Genomic DNA, 20359 nt, shown 5'->3' on the forward strand with positions numbered 1-20359 from the left:
TTGAATACAGTTATATATTACAATGATATATTTTTGTTATTTAAAGTATTGCAAAATTATGGGTTTTTCTCGAAGTGACACACCACCCAAGTCATGCTAGGGTTTTTTTTGGCGAATTTTGACACACCAAGTGCAAAAGGTTGCCCATCATTGATCTAGAAGAATCCTCAACCTTGTGTGATTGTGGAGGAGAATCTGTATGCTTGCCCACAATGCCCTGCCGCAAACACAGAGGAAGAACTCTTTAAACCAGGCATGGACAAACTTTGGCCCTCCCTGTGTTTTGGACTACAATTCCTAACAGCCTCAGACCCCTTCCTTTTCCCACAGCTGAGAGGGAAAAGGAAAGAGCCTGAGGCTGTTAGAAATTGTGGGAGTTGCAATCCAAAACACTGGGAGGGGCGAAGTTTGCCCATGCCTGCTTTGAACTAAGCTCCAGACAATGCAGTCACTGTTGCCCGTTTTGGTCTAAAAGTATTTATCTACTTGTGTTCCTTCTATTTTATCAGTTTTATACTTGTTTATTTATGCAATGCTTTTGACACAAAATAAATCAACTGAACATGGGTTTGGGGTTTCCCTTGTGCACCTCCTGACACGAAAAGGGGCCCATTCACACAGCCATATAACCCAAAATATCAAGGCAGGAAATCCCAACTGAGGCCCCTTCCACACAGCTGAATAAAATCCCACATTTTCTGCTTTGAACTGAAACATATGACAGTGTGGACTCAGATATTCTAGTTCAAAGCAGATACTGTGTAAAAGGGCCCTGAGTCCACACTACCATATATTTCAGTTTAAATCAGATAATGTGGGGTTTTATTCAGCTGTGTGGAAGAGGACTGAGGAAAGTGGGCAAAAAGGGGGAGGCGAAAGAGCTGGAGGACACCATCCACTCCTCCCTCCCTTCCTCCTCCTCTTTCTGGGCAGGACCATTTGTTGTCGCTTTCAGCTCTCGAAGGAGGTCGGGTAGGAATGTACCATTATCACACAAAAAAGGGGGAGGGTGGCTGTGTGAGCGCTCTCGAAATCGCACTCCCGGCCACTAGAAACAAAACGCCTGTTACGTTTCGAAACACAATTAAATGAAACACGAGGCGGGGTGGGACTCAGTGTATACTGAGTGAGGCGAGTCCAAGGCTTGCCCCCCCCTCCCGTCGTACAATGGTTAGTCCCAACTGGTAACCGCTTCCTCCTCCAACTCGGTCGGCTCCTCAGAGAGGCGTTTGTCGTTTGAGGGGCGCGGAAGGAAGGCGAGGGAGAGAAGAGGCCGGGGAAGAAGAAGGCGTGGGGGCCCTTCGCGATGTCGGTAGCCTTCGCCGCCCCCAGGCAGCGGGGGAAGGGCGAGATCACGCCGGCTGCGATCCAGAAGGTGGGCTGCGTGAGGGGCCTAGGCGGGAAGTGGGGCAATCCGGGTCCGTGAAAGGCCTCCATCCACACTGACCACTTAGTGCAGCGCGCAACTAGAGTCAGAAAACACACTCCCACTAAAACTCGCCCTTAACGCGTCTCTTTGCTCTGTGGCTTCTGTCACCACCTCCTCCACCAAGGCCTCAAACTGGGACCTGGATTTCCTGTGTAGACACTTTCTTCAATATTGGTTTCAAACTGCGTTAAATTGTCAGTGCAGATGGGACAATGGCCTTCCCAAGACCCAGGAAGTTAGTGGAGGTCTGAAGGGAATGATGACGCTAATAATAAACCCAACTTGCTAAGTGAATGGAGTCCTCCTTTGTTCCCTCCACGCAGGGCCCTTCCACACAGAATATCAAGGCAGATAATCCACAATGTCTGCATTGAACTGGATTATTTGAGTCCACACTACCGTATAATCCAGTTCAATGCAGTGTGGGACTTTATACACTGTGTGCAAGGGGCCACATTGAGTATTCCTTATCTCGAACTTTGAAAACCCAAAATGTTCCCAAACTGTCTGAATTGGTGGTATTTACACCAGGCATGGGTCAGCTTCAGACCTCCAGGTGTTTTGGACGAGGAATTGTGGGAGTTGAAGTCCAAAACACCTGGAGGGTCAATGCCTGATCCACACAGTAGTAGAATGAATACAGTTTGGGACCCCTTCCACACAGACATATAACCCAGAATATCAAGGCAGAAAATCCTATAATAGCTGTTTTGAACTGCATTATCTGAGTCCATACTTATATAATCTTGTTCAAAGCAGATAATGTGGTATTCTATACTGTTGTGGGAAGGGGCCACATTGAGGATTCCTTATCCCGACAGACCTGAAATGTTCCCAAACCACCCAAATCGGTGGCACCTACACCAGGCATGGGCAAACCTGGGCCCTCCAGGTGTTTTGGACTTCAACTCCCACAATTCCTAACAGCGTAGGCTGTTAGGAATTTAAGTTGAAGTCCAAAACACCTGGAGGGTCAAAATTGGCCCATGCCTGATCTACACAGCAGTATAATGAATACAGTTTGGGGGCCCTTCCACACAGCCATATGATTCAGAATATTAAGGCAGATAATCCCACAATATCTGCTTTGAACTGGGTTATCTGAATCCACACTGCCATATATTCTAGTTCAAAGCAGAAAATATGGGATTTTATTCTGCTGTGTGGAAGGGGCCTGACACCATTTTAACTGCCATGGTTCAGTGGTGTGGAATCATAGGACTTACAGTTTTACAAGACCCTTCTCTGCCACAGAGCCACCGAACTCCAACTCGCAGGATTTTCTAGCATTGAGCCACGGCAGTGAAAGTGGTGCCAAGCTGCATTCATTCTACAGTCTTTGCTTTCAGATGTATGTAAACTGTACATAAACTTGGTTTCATACACGATTCAAAATTACCTTTTAGCTATGTATATAATAATAAGGTGTGTGTGAAACGTGAATTATTTTCATGTTGAAACTTGAGTCCCATCTCCAAGATATCTCATGTATATACAGAAACAGATACAGGTTGGCTGTATCTTATCTGAAATGTTTGGGACCAGATGTGTTTTGGATTTTGTTTTTTTTCTTTCTGACTTGGAGTATTATTATATTTATTTATACCTCGCTTTATCTCTCCCAAAGTAGACTGAAAGAGGCTTAACATAAAAGCATTAGCATACAATTTAAAATATTCAAATATGCAAACATTAAAACAGAATTACATATAAACAACATTGAAACATTCACAGTTAAAATCCATTAAAACTTATTCAAAGTTAAAAGCAAACAGTTCCCTAGGTACGATCAAGAAAGGTTCTGTAGGTCTGTTAAGTTGAATTTGTTTGTAACTCAGGAAAATACATTTTTAAAATGTATCTCCAGCCAAAAATATTTAACTTTTAGCTTTTGGGAAGGGTTTGGGGAAGGGTCAAACACCCCTGTGTCATTTGTTTTGTTGTCTATGCCCCTGTTCAGAAGATTTCACCTTGCTTTCTGTTCCTATAATTGGGTTTCGAAAAATGTGAGTTGTTGTGAAAACAAGGATTGAAGATAAAGCTTCAGTGGAGACTCCTTTTCTCCATGACAACTCTTTAAGGAGTGGATTTCCCTTCTGAGGGGTAGATATTAGACAACGCAGGTTATGTATTGCTTATCCAGAATTCTTGGGACTACAAGTATTTTGATTTTGGGGTATTTTTAGATTTTGGATTATCTGCATTTGTATATATGTATATAATATGACAACTTGGAGATCCAAATACAAAATTTCATTTATTTTTTATATACATGTTATACACATAGCCTGAAGTTAACTTTATACACTGTTTTTATTTATTTCATGCATAAAATAAAGTTTACATACACTGAAGCTTCAGAAAGCAAAGGTGTCACTATCTCAGCCATATGTTTTGGGTTTCAGGATTCTCAATAAGAGATGCTCAACTTATATTTGGGGTTACATTATTGTAAGATATAGTGGCAGTCACAGGCCCCATCTTAGCTCCCATTCTCTGTTTCAATGTTTGGAGCTTTGGAATCTGCTGGATCATAGAGAGCAGGACATTGTCTCAGGACTGTATGCTTTAGTTCAGTGTAATGCTATTATAAATGGAATAGTTTGGAAAGGTATTGTAAGCTAAACTGTCTCGAAAAGTAGCGATCTAAGTTTTATGCAGTCACTGAAGATGAGAATAGACATTCTTTCACATTGTAGGATGGAGTGGAAAGCTGGACAGAGCAGTGAAATACTATTGTCATTCTTAAAATATGTAGCTATGATTAAAAATATGCACTTCAATTCTCTGAATTTGCAGTATGAAATAATTGCATCTGAAACTTAAGTTTGATAGTGGTGGGTAGAAGGCTAATAGGACTGCACCCATATAGTGCATAGCTTGCAAATACATGTGAAACTGGAAAGATTAGTAATGGAAATGTGTAGGTGTTATAGCTTCTGGTGTTTCTTAGTTCATGGCAATGGTAATTAATGTACCAAGAATGTAAAACTCTTGTTAGTGCATGTTGCAGATATCAAAGTGAGATTTGTTAAAAGTCTCTTATTTAGGACTGTTTTGAAAGCTAAAAACTACATTTATTGCATTGGTGCTTCCATATGTAATATTCTTATCATCTATTCAAGTAATACTTTATTTTCTCTTCAAAGTTTTAATATCTAATTCTGATATAGTAAAAGCCCCCCCCCCCCCAATATCCGTAAAATCACAGATACTGTAATAGCAAACCCTTTTGAAATTATGTACTTCTGACCCAAGAATATCATTAGATCATGTTAGAGGACCAAGAAAATGCTTAGAGGCAGGGCTGTAACGGGGGGTGGGGTGGAGGATTAAAAGTTCAAAAAAACCCATAATGTGTCAAGTTAAAAAAATGCTTTACTCATAAATTGGTTAACCAGTTAAAAATCATGAGTAAACCAGGTTTGGGAGGGGGGTGAATCCTTAAACCCCCTCTCTGGCTACGGCGCTGCTTAAGAGGGGACATATTTTGTTGGGTGTGGATAAATAAAACCATGGGTATTGGTCCTCCAGATACAGGGGTTGTAGGATATTGGTGAAATCTAAAATGTATCTGCTTTGAAGAAAATGTATTGGTGAAATCTAAAATGTATCTGCATAATTGTTTTCAGGAGAGAGTTGAAAAGTTTATCTGTCATTCAGATCAGATCAGATTATCAATGTAAAAATGGTGCAGGAGAATAGCAAGGATATGGTTTTTTTGTTGCCTTTTCTTGCATCCATTTGCATATTGAAGGATAACGTCTACAGAGGGAAGCCTCTAGCAGTATTGGCTCCTTGTGTAGTTTAGAACCTTAACTTCCAGCATTCTGAATTTTATAGGAGAATGACATGCTTACATATAGTTCCATATTACATTCCTCCATTATGGAGGGTTGCAAGAAGAGGCAGGAAGTACATAAGAGAGAAGAGCAAATCGGGATTAACCCTGTTGTCCATTTCATGTTGCTGAAATCATTTAGGCAATGAACTTTTGAATTGTCCTTGTAGCAGAAGAAAATGGCAATGAAATTAACATAAGATTCCCCAAGATGGGCTGATAGAGAGTATGGTTTCAACTGAAAGTAAAATGCGAATGAAATACAACTCTACTTGTATCTAGAATGGATAAATCTGTTACTTTGATAGGTGATAACTCCAAAATGACATAATGTTTTTGGTAAATGTATTTTAATAAATGTTAAATGTCTTAAGACCTAAAGTGAAGTTAGTTTCAGGATGTTTAGGAGAATAGCTAGAATTCTATTTCCAGTTCAGTGTGAGTGTAGACAGCACTCTATATAAGTTAGAATATCCAAAGAAACAGAATAGAATTGTATGTATGCTGAAATAGATTAATCTTATTCTTAGCATCTGTTTTGTTTACAGATGTTGGATGAAAATAACCATCTTATCCAATGTATAATGGACTACCAGAACAAAGGCAAAGCCACTGAATGCTCTCAGTAAGTTGATAATCTGAACGGAGTGCATAGGAACCATGATTTGCAAGTGGAGCAGGTCTATCAGTTGCATGAAATACGTTGTGAAAGCTAGTCTGTGGATTCCCAACAACCAAACATCAAGTTACACAGCATTCCTGTCAATTCAGTTGACACAAGTAACATCTTCTCCTGGGCAATTGGCTTGCCCTATATCTGTTTTGCGAAATACAGATAAGCATAGGCAAGCATGCTAGTGAAGTACCAAATTGGCAAGTTAAAAGAATAACAAGTTCCTCCCATCTTGCAGCATTACTACACCTCTGTTAAACTCTGCCAAAAAAATCCAAAAAACAAAACAACCGGCTTGTAGGAAAATGGTTGTTACTGCCTAAAGCAATTTTAAAAGATGCGTGTCAGATAAATACATCCTATTCAGGGTTTTAAATGTGAAAACCAACATATTGAAGCAGTCTCTAAAATAAATGATTGTTAGTCCATAAACAAATATTCTGTTCCCTTGTGTTGCTATCTGGGCTGTTGGATTGTGCACCAGCTGCTGTTTCCAAACTGGGCAATCTTATGCACAGTTTACATAAAGGGTTATCATTACATAATTACATTGTATTACTGGTCAATGTTGACTGGAATTTTAAACTCTAACACTGGGAGCATGAAACTCTTCTTCATATCTAGACACAATTCAAAGAACTGGTTATGAGCTGTACATCATTATATGGCTCTGGTCTAAGCTGTCTGAAGTACCATATTTTTGAATATGTGTTGCTCTATGCTTTTAAGATCATTGGGGCAGGATCTTCTCTCAGATCTATCCTCTTTCCATGCATATTTGGTAGGACCTGGAGAGAGACCCTTCCCAGTGGCTGCTCATAGTCTTTGAAATTCCCTCACCAGGGAGACTGGAATGGCATGCTCCTTGCTGTCTTTCTATCAGCAAGTGAAAACTTTTCTGTTCAACCATTATATCAAAATTGTTTGCTAGTACTTGTAGTAATGTACTGTTTTTGAATTGTTTTTTATATCTATTGTATATACAATTAAGTGGCATTATTCTTTTTTTGCATTTTTAAAGAGCTTTAACTGTGTGTCCCAGTACTGGAAAAAGTTGGGATATAAATGAATTAATAACTATTAACATATGCAACAATTTTAAATGTAGAAAATATTCTTTTTCCCTTTTTAAAAAATAGGTATCAGCAGTTGTTGCATACAAACTTGGTCTACCTAGCCACGATAGCAGACTCCAATCAAAATATGCAATCTATACTGCCACCAGTAAGTATTGTGTGACGATTATTTGGTATTCTCTTTGTTGCATTAAGATGTGATTAATAAAAGTGCTGTGTTTACTACATGAACATACTATTTACGCTTCAGGCCTTCTTTTTGTCTCATATTGCACATCCTTAGCCTCATATTATTCCATACAAGGTATAGTTAAAAAATCATTGCTAGATTGATCTCAATAGAAATACTCCAGTAATTTTTGAATTTTTTGGCAAGATTATATTGACTTTGTAATTCTAACATAGCTTTTTATGCATAATCACATCTTTTAAAAAGGAAAATACATGTATCAGTCACTCCTTAAAATACCTTTTTCTAGGTTGATTTTAAAAACTGCTTAATCTTAATAAAAATGTTATGCAGTTACTGGAATTATTTAATTAATTGCTTTCAATCCTACCAAGGAAAATAAACATTGTGGTGGTGAAAACTGTTGCATTGTATGCTGCATTTAAAAAACATCTTCTGTTCGCTGAATGACTGGTTTGAACATTATGTTAGAACATGTGTCAATTTGTGGATCTTGTGTTGAAACTGTAAAAAACAAAAACCTCACACTCTCAATGGAAGTAAATCATTTTTTGGTTTTGAAAACAAGGGCAGAGACACATTAAAAGGTATAAGGGTGTTATTTAAAAAGTGAATTCTAAAACTGAGAAAAGATGTGGTCTGAGTAATCTGGAAGAATTAAGAACTTCCCAATAAACTGTGATGTGTCCCTGTGCAAACATTCTGGATGTGACAATTTAAAATGTTACCTAACTTCTTTGCCCAAATGCCCAGTTTTGATTAGTGGCTGGGAATGTGCTGCGCTGTTTAATCTGTATCACCAACTGCACCTGTTCATGAGATATCAATCTGACTATGGTGACCCATGCCATGAAAACATCTCATTTGGACAACTGTGACACTCTACATGGAGCTGCCTTTAAAAACTGCTAGGAAACCTCAGTGGGTCAGATACAATGTGGTCAGAATACTGACTGGGATAAGTTGCAGAAAGTATGCAACTTGCTTATTAAAAATGTTTTTATTGGCTACCAGTTCCTTTCTGGGCACAGTTGAAAGTACTGGCTGGAGTGACTTTGACCCAAACTATTTAAAAGACTATATGAACGGGCCATAATCTTAAGGTCTGTAGGAGAGGGCTTTCACTCAGTTCCATTACCATCACAGACTCACTTGGTGGGGACATGAGACAGAGCTCTCTTAGTGGCTGCTCCAACCTCCTGGAATTTCCTTCCATACCAGACTAGGTTGGTTTCTGTTCTCCTTTTTTTGGGCAGGCAAAGAGCTTTTTCTTCAAGAAGGCTTTTTTGCTTATCACCTGCTTTTGTTTTAGCTTTTTAAAACTTTTGTATGCTTTTAAAATAATGCTATACTGTTTTAATATGGCGATTTTAATTGTTCTTCATATATTAACACATTTTAATTGATTACTTCTGTGAGCCACTCCAGAAAAAGGCTGCATATAAATAAAATAAATCAAATCAGTTGTTTATCATTTCATCCAGACTAGAAGCATTTCTAAATTTGATTAGAAGGAAACCATAACATACTTTGTACTGCAGACTTTGCCTCCTTATGATTTTCATCAGCATCATCTTATGTTTAAATTAAGCAAAGGAAGGAAGTGCATGAATCCTGAAATATAGATGAATGTCCTAATGATGTTAAGTGATTATATAACACCATTCTGTGTGATTTCCCTGAACAAAACTGTGGGAAACTATGCTAATCTGAGATGAGGACTGACTTTCATCTACAAAACATCCTAATGTCTAACTTCAGTATATCATTCAAAGACCTTCCCAAATATGGTAGCTTCTAGATCAGTGGTTCTCAACCTGTGGGTCCACAGATGTTTTGGTCTTCAACTCACGGAAATCCTAACAGCTGGTAAACTGGCTGGAATTTCTGGGAGTTGTAGGCCAAAACACCTGGGGACCCAAAGACTGAGAACCACTGCTCTAGATGTTTTGGACTACAACTAAATCACTAATCATAGTCCAGGATGTCAGCTGCTTATGAATGCTACCCAGTTCAAAACATCTGAGGCCCAAGGTTACAGGAGACTTGTTTAAAAGGCTCAACAGTTCGAGAGCCAGTGTGGTATGGTGGTCTGAGCATTGGACTTTCACTCTGGAGACCAGGGTTCAAACCCCAACTCAGCCAAGGAAACTCACTGAATGAGCTTGGGCAAATCACACTCGGGCTCAAAGGTAGGCAAGGCAAATCTGCTCAGAACAAGTGTTGCCAAGAAAACCCCATGATAACTTTACCGTAGAGTCACTATAAATCAGAAATTACTTGAAAATAAGTAACAACTATCACTAGGGAGATGTTCTTTTTTTCAAAGCCAACTAATGTGCAGTGGATATATTCTTGAGTTATTTTCAAAAAGCAAGACCCATGGACATTTTATGTTTACATTATTTTTGTCTTGCGAGTACAGTTTGAACCATCATTTGGTTCAACCTATCTCCTCATGAACAGACTAACTTAATACTTTGTGTAAGTGGTTTTATAACAACCCTATAGTTTTAAATTGAAGCAATTTATATTGTACAATGCCTTACTTGGCTTGCACTGAGAAGAGGTTCAGATCTGTATGAGGGATTCCCAGGCTTGTAATTTAATTCCTGTTTGAATCAGTGAGAGAGAAATCATCTAAATCATTCAGGTCTTTCATACATTTCCTCCTTGTAGTGGGCCTGCCAGAGGGTCAGAAGGAGTTTCCTAATCTGTCCACAGTAGACACTTTCCAATCTTCTGTATGAGGTTTTTTTTAGGGGGGCAACAAATGACAATAAGGTGAGACCTGAGAAGTTTTCACAGGAGTTGGAGGGGAGCATACAAGGGCAGATCTCTCTAGGGCAAGCTTTTCTATGCATAGAGTGGAAATGTAATCTACTGTATAGTTCCAAAGATGATTTTCTAGAAGCTTTTAAGATTACAACCTACATATAACATATTTGATAGCTCTTGAAATCACAGTGCAGTTAGGGTTAGCTTTCTGCAAATTTGCTTCAGTTTCCTTTAATATAAAAGAACCTTTGGTTTCAAAACAATTTCCCCTTAACATAAAAAACACATAAACAAAAACTTTTGTAACAGGGTTTTGTTTTTTTTTAAAAGGGCCATAGACTAGATTATTTATATTGAATTGAAAATAACTTTTAAAAGACTGGACTTTATCAAATGATTTCTCCTTTTCCCATTAATGAAGTGATACTTATCTAGTATTTATTTAGATTCAGATTGGTTTTAGCTATTCAAAAGTGAATATCCTATAGGTTTGCCTTTCCTGTCATCCTCTGATTATACAATTAGCCATTGTCTGGTTTTGTGATCCATTAGTGGATCCCTCCCCCATCTCCCCATGTAATAATGCCTTCCTTCTTCCCAGTATCTACCGGTAACTTCATTACTCTATTCTTTTCTTATAGAAATTAATATAATAATTTTGTTTTGTGAGAGATGCGCAATAAATTTTTATATCAGTGAATAAAAGTGAAGAATCCACCTTTATGGAACACTGATGTGTAGCCTAAACCTGAGGAATGTGAACATTAATCTGCCTTCTTCTTGTGAGATATATCACTTTCTTAATTGTTTTGGGAAATGTAGGAATATATGCATGTTGTGATATATTTTATAATTATTAAATTGTCTCTCCCTAACAGTATGTTCACAGATGTGTAGTCATAATAGCTTAGATACTTAGATACAAGGATGGTAAAACATCAAAACATCCGGGCGTCCCCTGGGCAACGTCCTTGCAGATGGCCAATTCTCTCACTCCAGAAGCAATTCCGGTTGCTCCTGACACGGAAAAAAAAAAAGCTTAGATACTGCCATGACAAGCTCTTTTATGTTCAAGATGTAGTATTTGGTGTTGCCAGGTGCTTGTGAACTTACTTGAAATTGATACATTACTTTTTATCATTTCCAAAGATCTATAATCTCAGAAATCCAAAGAATTTTAGAGAACTTCTATGGAAAGCATGCACAACTTGGCAATTGTAAGGGGCCAATATATATATACACACACACACACACACACACACACACACATACATACATATACATACATACATACATACACCTTCTGCGGACCACTCCTCCCTCTCCTTCTCTGGTTAATCATGATTGGCTGCAACTCATCATGTGACCACCAGTTTGCTCCCCCTTCCCCCTCCCACCCTTCTCAACTCTCTAAATGTTCCCTCTCCAAATCTATTACCAGGAAGCTGATATTAGACCTTAAGAAACCAGCAAAAATATGATTTCAGATAGGTGTGATTGACAGCTTGAAGTATCAGATTATGTGTTTAATGACAAAAGGGGAAACAGGAAATCATTTACCATATGCCCCTAGTATAAGTCCTGTGTGTATCTTTTTAACACTATTAGAATTTGCAAAGGCATAAAAAGAACTGATTGTGTCAGTGGAGCCATTGAATGAAAATATGTTTTTTAAATCTAGTAATAAACTGTTAAAGAAAGCAGAGAGAAATGGTCCACTATACCGAACCAAGAACTGCACACACATAGTTATGGGTAAATCAAGGTCACAACTTGTTTATTGGTTACAGCTGAAAACAGCCTTGTGTTCTGTATCACCAGATTGGACAGCCCATCTGCTGATCCTATACCACCATGGGGTTCTGGGAAGACCAGAAGGGGCCAGGAAAAGTTGGCACAGGCAACTAGTAAAGGAGTCATCGTGCAGTTTTTCATCCGATGCCGCTCTGGTTTACCTGCACCAGCCTGCCTATGGCGGATACTCTGGTGCCTCTTAAGAAAGGGAGAACAAGCCAGCACTGGATCCAGGGCCCATGTTAACTGCCCCCAAGTTATGACAAAGATAATACCATAGTACTCATAACTAATGAACTGAAGGTGGGTGAGTGAGCAGAAGGGAGGGCAGAGCTCAAAGGCAGCTGGCCAGGTGGAGCAGTGCACTGGCTTAAATAGGCAGCAGGCGGACCATAGGGCCTGGTTAACCAATCAGAGTGAGCCGAGTGGCTCTCCCTGATTGGTTGTTGCTCCTAAGCGTGCCAAAGCGCACACAATCAGCCCACCAAGAGGAAGAGGCAGCCTCCTTCAGCGGTCAAGGGAGCACCTGGCGCTGCAACCTCTCTGCCCAATAAGCCAGGCATGTTGTCACTCCCCTCTCCACAATTTCTCTTGCCATATCTATTGATATTTCGGAGAGTGTCTCAGTCTTCAAAACAAATTTTCTGAGCAGGACTGTTAGGTATATGAGAACTGTTAAAATCGTTGAGCATGGACTTCCTGTGGGTGGGATCTTTGAATATAACCTAATAGTTCCTGAAGAAATATATGTGAATCAGAATCATCAATTTATTTTAAAACAGTTAATAATAAATGAATTCTGGACAAGGGCTGGGTTTAACAATAATTCTATAAGATAGTGCTAAGGAAGGCTGTAGTGTCTGAAGAAACAAAAACCATGATAGTTGTACTACACATGTAAGCAGTGTAGTCATTAAACTAATGGCTTTCGTGTCATTAAATTGTCTTTCAGCCACCCACACAGAATATGCCGATGGGTCCAGGAGGAATGAGTCAGAGCGGTCCTCCCCCACCTCCTCGGTCTCATAATATGGGTTCAGATGGTATGGTTGGTGGGGGCCCTCCCGCACCACACTTGCAGAACCAGATGAACGGCCAGATGCCTGGTAAGTTTTTCTCCTTGAAGACAGTAACACCAGGGTTTTTCAGCAACTGAAATAGCACGTGCACGCAGGGAATAGAAGATTGTTGACGACAAAACTGCTTTGAATGCCCCAGAGTAAAAGCTCTCTTAGAGTTTGTTAGCTACAGAGCTACATGACCTGTATTCTGTGTTTATCAGGCTGCCCTTGGGCTTTGATGTAGCTGACATGCAGCATTCCTCTGAACAGAACTGTCTAAATTTAGTCTGTCTGAAACCATGCTCAGTACAGCTGTGTTCAGAAAGAAAGGTATTGGCCTGTGGCTGAACAAATTCTTTTTGCAAGAAATTATCTAAAACCATCCCAACTAAGTTAAATGATGAGTTAGAGATTAAGCTTATTGAAAAGCCACTTAAACAGCAAATCAAATTTAAGCTAATCTTCTTTTGGGCACAGCAGACAAAAACAGACAGTTTGTATTAAACAATTTATGGGGGAAAATGCCCCCAAAGCTTTGTTTCAAGTCTAATCCTAAAGCCAGGATTTTATTAGAGAACAGAAGGATGAAAAATGTCAGTATTTGTAAGGAGAAACACAAAGCAGCTTTACCCCTTTTTGTTAATACTGGCTGTGCAGAGGATGGATTCCTTGAGAAGTCATTTCCAAACTTTTTTTTGTATAGCAAGGCTGTTTGTAGTATATTTGTCATATACGCCATAATGTTGATTTGTATTGGCTGCTTCTGTTACAAAGTAATTTTCTTTATTTTTACTTTTGCTGCTGTCTGTATGTTCATTGTTCACTATTTAAATAAGTGATATCACTAAGAGAAAAATCTACCAACGTTTCTAAAAACTTGCAAGACTTTACCTAACAAGTCATCAGCAAATAATTTAAGCTGCAATCTGCAATACACATTGGGGTACAGCTTAATAGGGTTTCACTCTGAGTACAAAGGCTTAGAACTTATTTTAAATATATCCAAGTTGTGTTAAGATGAAGGGTGGCCAACTCTCTCAAAGTGTTGGGTGGGCCAACTAGGAGTGAAGTGATCTGCAAGGATAAAGTATCCAGATACCAACAAATAGCTCAGTTCTGATCTAGAATGACGAGATACAAAGAAAGACAGGGCTCTTGTAGACTTTATATTTGTTTAAATGAGAACTGGCGACATACAGGTTTAGGACTTTAAATGTTATCAGTAGCAAATTGTATTCAGATTGGGAATATCTTGGCTACCAAGTACAATTCCTTTCAGATCATGATTTATTTATTTTATTTTATTTAAGACACTTCTACCCTGCCTTTCTCAACCCCCGAGGGGACTCAAGGCAGCTTTATACCTAGGCAACTATTTGATGCCTTAAAACAATGTAAAATTCAAATAAACATTTAAAAATAGAATTATAAAATATATTAAAACATTTAAAACATTTAAAAACATTTAGAACAATACCTTCACTACTAACCATGCTATCCACAATCATAATCCGGGCCATTCCAATAGTCAGTTCCACAAATTCCATATCTATCTATTGCACAGGTTCTCCAAAGCCACATTTTCACTCTTACAGAAGGTCAGGAGGGAGGGGGCTGATCTAATATCCCTAAAGAGGGAATTCCACAGCCAACGGGCCACCACTGAGAAGATCCTGTCTCTTCTCCACCAGTCGTGCCTGTGAAAGAGGCAGGACTGAGAGCAGGGACTCCCCAGAGATGTTAAATTCTGAGATGGTTCATAGGGGGAGAGCCATTCGGACAGGTAAGCTGGGCCAGGACTGCTTAGGGCTTTATGGGCTAAAGCTAGCTCTTTGAATTGTGCTCGGTAGCAGACTGGCAGCCAGTGGAGCTGACGTAACGGGAGGTTGTGTGCTTCCTGTATGCCAGCCCCGGTGAGCAATCTGGCTGCCGCCCGTTGGACCATTTGAAACTTCCGAACAGTCTTCAAAGGCAACCCCACGTAGAGCGCATTGCAGTAGTCTATTCAGGATATAACCAGAGCGTGGACTACCATAGCCAAGTCTGACTGATGATGGATCCAGCTGTTACATTTTGTACTAACTACAGCTTCCAAATCTTTTTCAAGGGAAGCCCCAAGTGGGGAGTATTGCATTAGTTCAGAATGTTATCAGCACATGTGTTGCTATGATTAGGATAACCCTGCCTGGAAAAAGGTATAACTGGTGGAGCAGCCAAAGCTGGTGACAAGAACTCCAAACTATGATATTTACCTGAATGTCAAAAGAAAAAAAGTTGGAGGTGGCTCTTTTAATTTCTATGCCTTAAGCAGCTTAGGATTTTGAAGATAATGAGCAGCACTTTGAATTGGACTTTGAAATGGTCCAGAAGCCGGTAACGTTTCCATAATAATGTATGCATGTATACCTCAAGCAATGTATTAATAATGAAAAAAGAAAACTGTTTCAACTTCAAATTGGTGTCATGCACTAGAGGAGAGCAGTAAATTTGATATATAGTTCTGAAGAGCCTGGAAACTATGCCAAATTTATGGCTCTCATGCATTTCCTAGTTAGGTTTTAGATGAGATGAAAAAATGTTGGAAATAAGTGAAGGAAGTGGTGTTAAGCCTGTGGCAGTATACCAATCACAAAGAATCCAGTAGGCCTAGTCAGCCTCTGAACAGAAATACAGAAACATGGGAGTCTGAAAGACCCCATTTCCATGCATGTATTTTTTGTTTAGAATAAAATAACTGCCCAGATGAATAGATATATCACAATAGTTTGCTTTAATCCTCCTTTTAGCATGCCTAATGAAAAGTGACTTGACCTTTGCTACACAAAATCTGAACAATCTAGAATAGATGATGGAATGCTGTGCAAGGCCCAGCATTTAAATATCACATGGGTTAGGGCTGCTGGGAGTTACAGTTCAAAGATATCTGGATGCCTTCATAGTTTTAGTTTTTGCCATGAGGCTGCTGTTGGGTCATGCCTGGCAAGCTTTCCTTACAGAAGAGTCTCTTCTCTTAATGTATTTTCTTATCAAGGAAACCCTTCTAAGGGGTACAGATTTATCCTATCAGACATGAATTTAAAGTGTTTAATCTTGTATAAATTTGTTTCTTCTATTTTGGTCATCAACAGGTGTTTGATCTGCATGTACAAACCTACAGGTAGATTTAGAAATGCTAACAATGATCTAAATCTAGTTTGCTCAATTGACTAAATGTGTCTTCTCTAGTTCAGACTAACTCTTGGATTTAGGCCAGTATAAAATCTTTTTTAAAAAAATGGGAGTAAGATTAAATGCAGAGGTAATTGTCGATTATGGTGTACTAGGTTTTAAAATGAGACATTTTGTTGATCTGACCAATCATGGAGTGATCAAAGAGAAAATGTATATTTTCAAGTATCTTTAAATTTTTGTTTTTCTTCAAAGGACCTAACCACATGCCTATGCAGGGCCCTGGACCTGGACCGAACCAACTTAACATGTCAAACACTTCTATGAACATGCCTTCAAGTAGTCATGGGTCCATGGGAGGTTATAATCATTCAGTGCCATCTTCTCAAACCATGCCAGGACAGAATCAAATGACAATGAGCCAAGGACAGCCTATGGCCAACTATGGTCCCAGACCAAATATAAGTATGCCACCAAATCAAGGTAAATGAAGACATATCTTATCTGCCTTTCATTAAATAAAATTAATTACAGAAATGTTGGAACAGTTTATCTTCACAACTTTCCTGTTCATTCTCTGGATGTTCTTGTATAAAGCAGAAAATATTAATACCTGTAGCATGTTCTTTTAGAATCTTTTTTTATGGGTTTTTAGAGTGGGACTTAGTACATCAGATGCTATTCATAGGGACCTAACAATATCTAGAATTGAACTGTGGTTTGTAAAAGCTGAGTGGATTTTCATTCCTTACTTCCTTACTATGTCTGAACAAAGAAATATTAAGCTTCAATGTTAACTGCATTTGCTCCAGCTAGGATTGTAGCTATGACATGGACAAAATGAAGACATTGCTCGCCCCTCCCAAATAAAGGTACTGCCTCCCCCATAATAGTTTCCATCAGCCTCACATTTCTAGCATTGTCGGAAATCTGTGAGCATTTTACAAGAGTTCAGGCACCCAAAAAAGCAGGCAGGCAAAGTTATCAAAAAATATGGACACAGCATACGTAAATGTTTCTAGCTGTGAGTAATTCGAACAATGCCCTTATTTTGCCACTCTGTAGCTACACTCCAAGGCCTACTCAACTCAGGAAGATTCTACTGGAATACCTTCAGAATTTACCAGACCTTATTCTTCCCTTTAAACAATGTTCATAAATTAGCTGCTGTAAACTACATTACTTAAACAATGTATAATGTATGATGTTTTGCATGCCAGACGTTTAAAAAACATATTGTATAGATTTCAAACATTGGAATTTTGTTTACTTTTTTAAAAACTTCAATTTAAATTACAGCAAGATAAAAGGTTTAAACGTTGCCATTGATGTTCCCTTTGTAGGCCCAATGATGCACCAGCAGGCTCCTTCTCAGCAATACAATATGCCCCAGGGAGGTGGTCAGCATTATCAGGGGCAGCAGCCACCAATGGGAATGATGGGCCAAGTTAACCAAGGAAACCATATGATGGGACAGAGGCAGATTCCGCCATATAGGCCGCCACAGCAGGGTGAGATTAGAAGTTGCATGTTTTAATATTTGACTCGATACATATGAAATGCTATCAGCTTCTGCATCTTGTTTATATCTTAACTAGTGGGATGTACTGTAGTGTGTAGCACTTATGGTTTTGGCTCCTCCATATGATTCATCCAATTCCAGTTGCCAATATATGTGACCACTGGGTATCTTCAGTCCTTACTGTGCAGTTTTTGGAGGAAAAGGCCCTTTAGTTTTTTTTTCTGCCAACAGTTTTTGTCCTATAAATACTGGAGTTTTCCTGATACACTCTTGTGCATGGATGGTGTTTTGGCTACATAAAGTCCAGCACTGGAAGAAGGTCAGATCACAATTACTATATGAGTTTATCTGTATTCCTGCGTTCTTTCTACATTTCTTTTTATTGACTTTTCAGATATATACTGGAGATAGTAGTGTCCAAAGACATTTTTCTGCCTACTCTGTTGGCCATTTTAGACTTTTAAAGAGCCAGCTTTTGTAAGGCTCTTCTTCCTCAGCACTTAGGAGCAAATCTCGTTTCCCCCTTTGTACACTGACGAGTGGCTATTTACACTCCTATAGAATTACATTTCCCCCAAAATAGTATTTGAACCTAAAAGATCATTTTTCTGGATGCTAAATGTTAACATATTTTTCTACGTCGTTTTAAAAGACCTCAAAGTATATATATTGTTTCTATGCTTTTAGAAATATATATTTACATTGATACTGTATATACTCGAGTATAAACCGAGTTTTTCAGCCGTCTTTTTAGGCTGAAAAAGTCCCCCTCGGCTTATACTCGAGTGAGGGTGGGAAAGGAAAAAAAGGGAAACAGGCTATTTGCCTTCAGCCTCTCTGTAGCCATCATCTGCTTTTGCTCCAACCACTGCACTATGGGGCTGATGAAAATCATCCTTGCAGATGGCAAGGGCGCATGCGCCCTTGGCAACAGCCTCCTATTCTTGGCGGGGGAAGTCAAGGAGTAGCTGTCATCGCCCTGGCAACCCCGGCCTGCCTCTCTCCTTGGGTTTATTGGAGAGTGGCTGGCCGAGGTTGCTAGGGTGACGCCAGCTACTCCTTGGCTTCCCCCGCGAGAAGATGGAGGCAAGAGGGGCGTGGCAAGAAGGGGAAGCTGTTGCCGCTGGCTTGCATACCTTTACCATTACTGAAGAATGGAAGGCCGGGGTTGCCAGGGCGACAGCGGCTACCCTTGACTTCTCCCCGGAGAGAAAAGGGAGGCATGCGGCGAGAATACCACCCGCTCACCCTTACCATCTCCAAGGATGATTTTCACCAGCCTCATAGTGCAGTGATTAGAGCAAAAGCAGATGGTGGCTACAGAAAGGTTTAAGGTAAATAGTTTGTTTCCTTCTTTTTTTGTTCGTTTCTCTCACCTCCTAATGTGCGCCCAATCCCTTCTTTCCTTCTGTTGCAATTTAAATTGCCATTTAAATTCATAAGAGTTACAAACTGGGAAGAATCTAATTTAAATTCCTGTTGCTGCTTCATTTCCTACCCTTGGCTTATACTCGAGTCAATAAGTTTTCCCAGTTTTTTGTGGTAAAATTAGGTGCTTTGGCTTATATTTGGGTTGGCTTATACTCGAGTATATATGGTAAATATTTATATACATATATTTTTAACAAAGTTCAGTTGCATTTCGTGATTATATACATGTATAGTTACCAAGCATTAAGTATGCTTTCAAAACACAGTTACATGGGTGGGGGACGTCTATAGATGAGGGCTGCTTCTCATATTAAATTTAGACATAAGTGAGCGTGCTAACAGAAAAAATAAGTTATTTATGTATTGACTGGTTGTGGTTTTTCAGGCCCACCACAGCAGTACTCAGGCCAGGAAGACTATTATGGGGACCAATACAGTCATGGTGGACAAGGTCCTCCAGAAGGCATGAACCAGCAATATTACCCTGATGGTAATCTCTCATAATGTTAACTTTCCCATTTTACATACCTGCCCGTAAACAGAACTATTGGCTGAACAGGTTTTAGTAACTGATCATTGAACACTTCTTATATTTGCTGAAGCTTACATGTTCAGTAATTTGAAGTCCACTCAGTAATTATGTTTTATAACTAAAAGTATAACATTTGTAATCAATTATATTACCATGGTACAGATTTTCATATTTTTTTATTAAAATCCCCTAATTTGTCTACAAGTATGGCATTTTTTCCACATTGTATAGATTGGCTGATAAAGAATGTCTACTCACAGACATGTAAAGTCTAGAGACAATCTAATTTTACTTTTTCAAAAAATACATTTTGAATCAGAATTCACTGATTGCATTGATTCTCAGATCCCTTAACCAGACAACAAATATGCTTCCAAGAATAGTTGGTATTTTCTCCCTATATTTCTCTTTCTTTCTCTTTGTATGTGTGTATGTATTGTGCGTTTATAAAAGTGTGGTAAGCTATACCTGCAATAACATATTGCATTACTGCAGACAATGTCATTTCCTTTGTGCATAAATCTGATCCTGAACAGCATAGAATTTTTGGAATGAATTTCATTTCAAGGGATTATGAAGTCATTTTCTAAATTAGACATCTTTTTATGATGTACAGAGATGTAAAGCTGCTTTAAATTAAAATTTTAACAATGGTATGAAGGAGAGACAAAAGAGGTAATGATGAATTCATGGTTACTACAAGAGCAAATATACTTTTTATGTTAATGGGTAAATATCAGGGTTCATGGTAGATTAATCACTTTGCAATGTAATATTTATTTCCGAGTGACTGTTATTGCAGATTAATTGTGTGTGTTTTCTAAATGTATTCAAGTTGTTTTTGCTAAGTTTTAAAACAACTCA

At 38.9% G+C, this 20359-nt stretch overlaps 1 protein-coding gene across 3 annotated transcripts in view; it reads left to right on the plus strand.

Annotated features, from left to right (window-relative positions):
• Nucleotides 1-1173: 1173 nt before the first annotated feature.
• Nucleotides 1174-20359, plus strand: part of ss18 (SS18 subunit of BAF chromatin remodeling complex) — a 31135-nt gene continuing 11949 nt past the window's right edge. The window contains exons 1-7 of one of the 3 annotated variants that reach the window (XM_003219645.4): nt 1174-1375; nt 5819-5895; nt 7083-7167; nt 12734-12887; nt 16266-16493; nt 17354-17521; nt 19349-19453. In XM_003219645.4, the coding sequence (XP_003219693.1) occupies nt 1307-1375; nt 5819-5895; nt 7083-7167; nt 12734-12887; nt 16266-16493; nt 17354-17521; nt 19349-19453 (886 nt within the window). In that variant the 5' untranslated portion in view covers nt 1174-1306. The remainder of the gene's footprint in view (nt 1376-5818; nt 5896-7082; nt 7168-12733; nt 12888-16265; nt 16494-17353; nt 17522-19348; nt 19454-20359) is intronic. The other 2 variants (XM_008108622.3, XM_008108623.3) reach the window with 2 other exon arrangements.

The sequence above is a fragment of the Anolis carolinensis genome, chromosome 4, assembly GCF_035594765.1.
Source record: "Anolis carolinensis isolate JA03-04 chromosome 4, rAnoCar3.1.pri, whole genome shotgun sequence".
Classification (NCBI taxonomy): domain Eukaryota; kingdom Metazoa; phylum Chordata; class Lepidosauria; order Squamata; family Dactyloidae; genus Anolis; species Anolis carolinensis.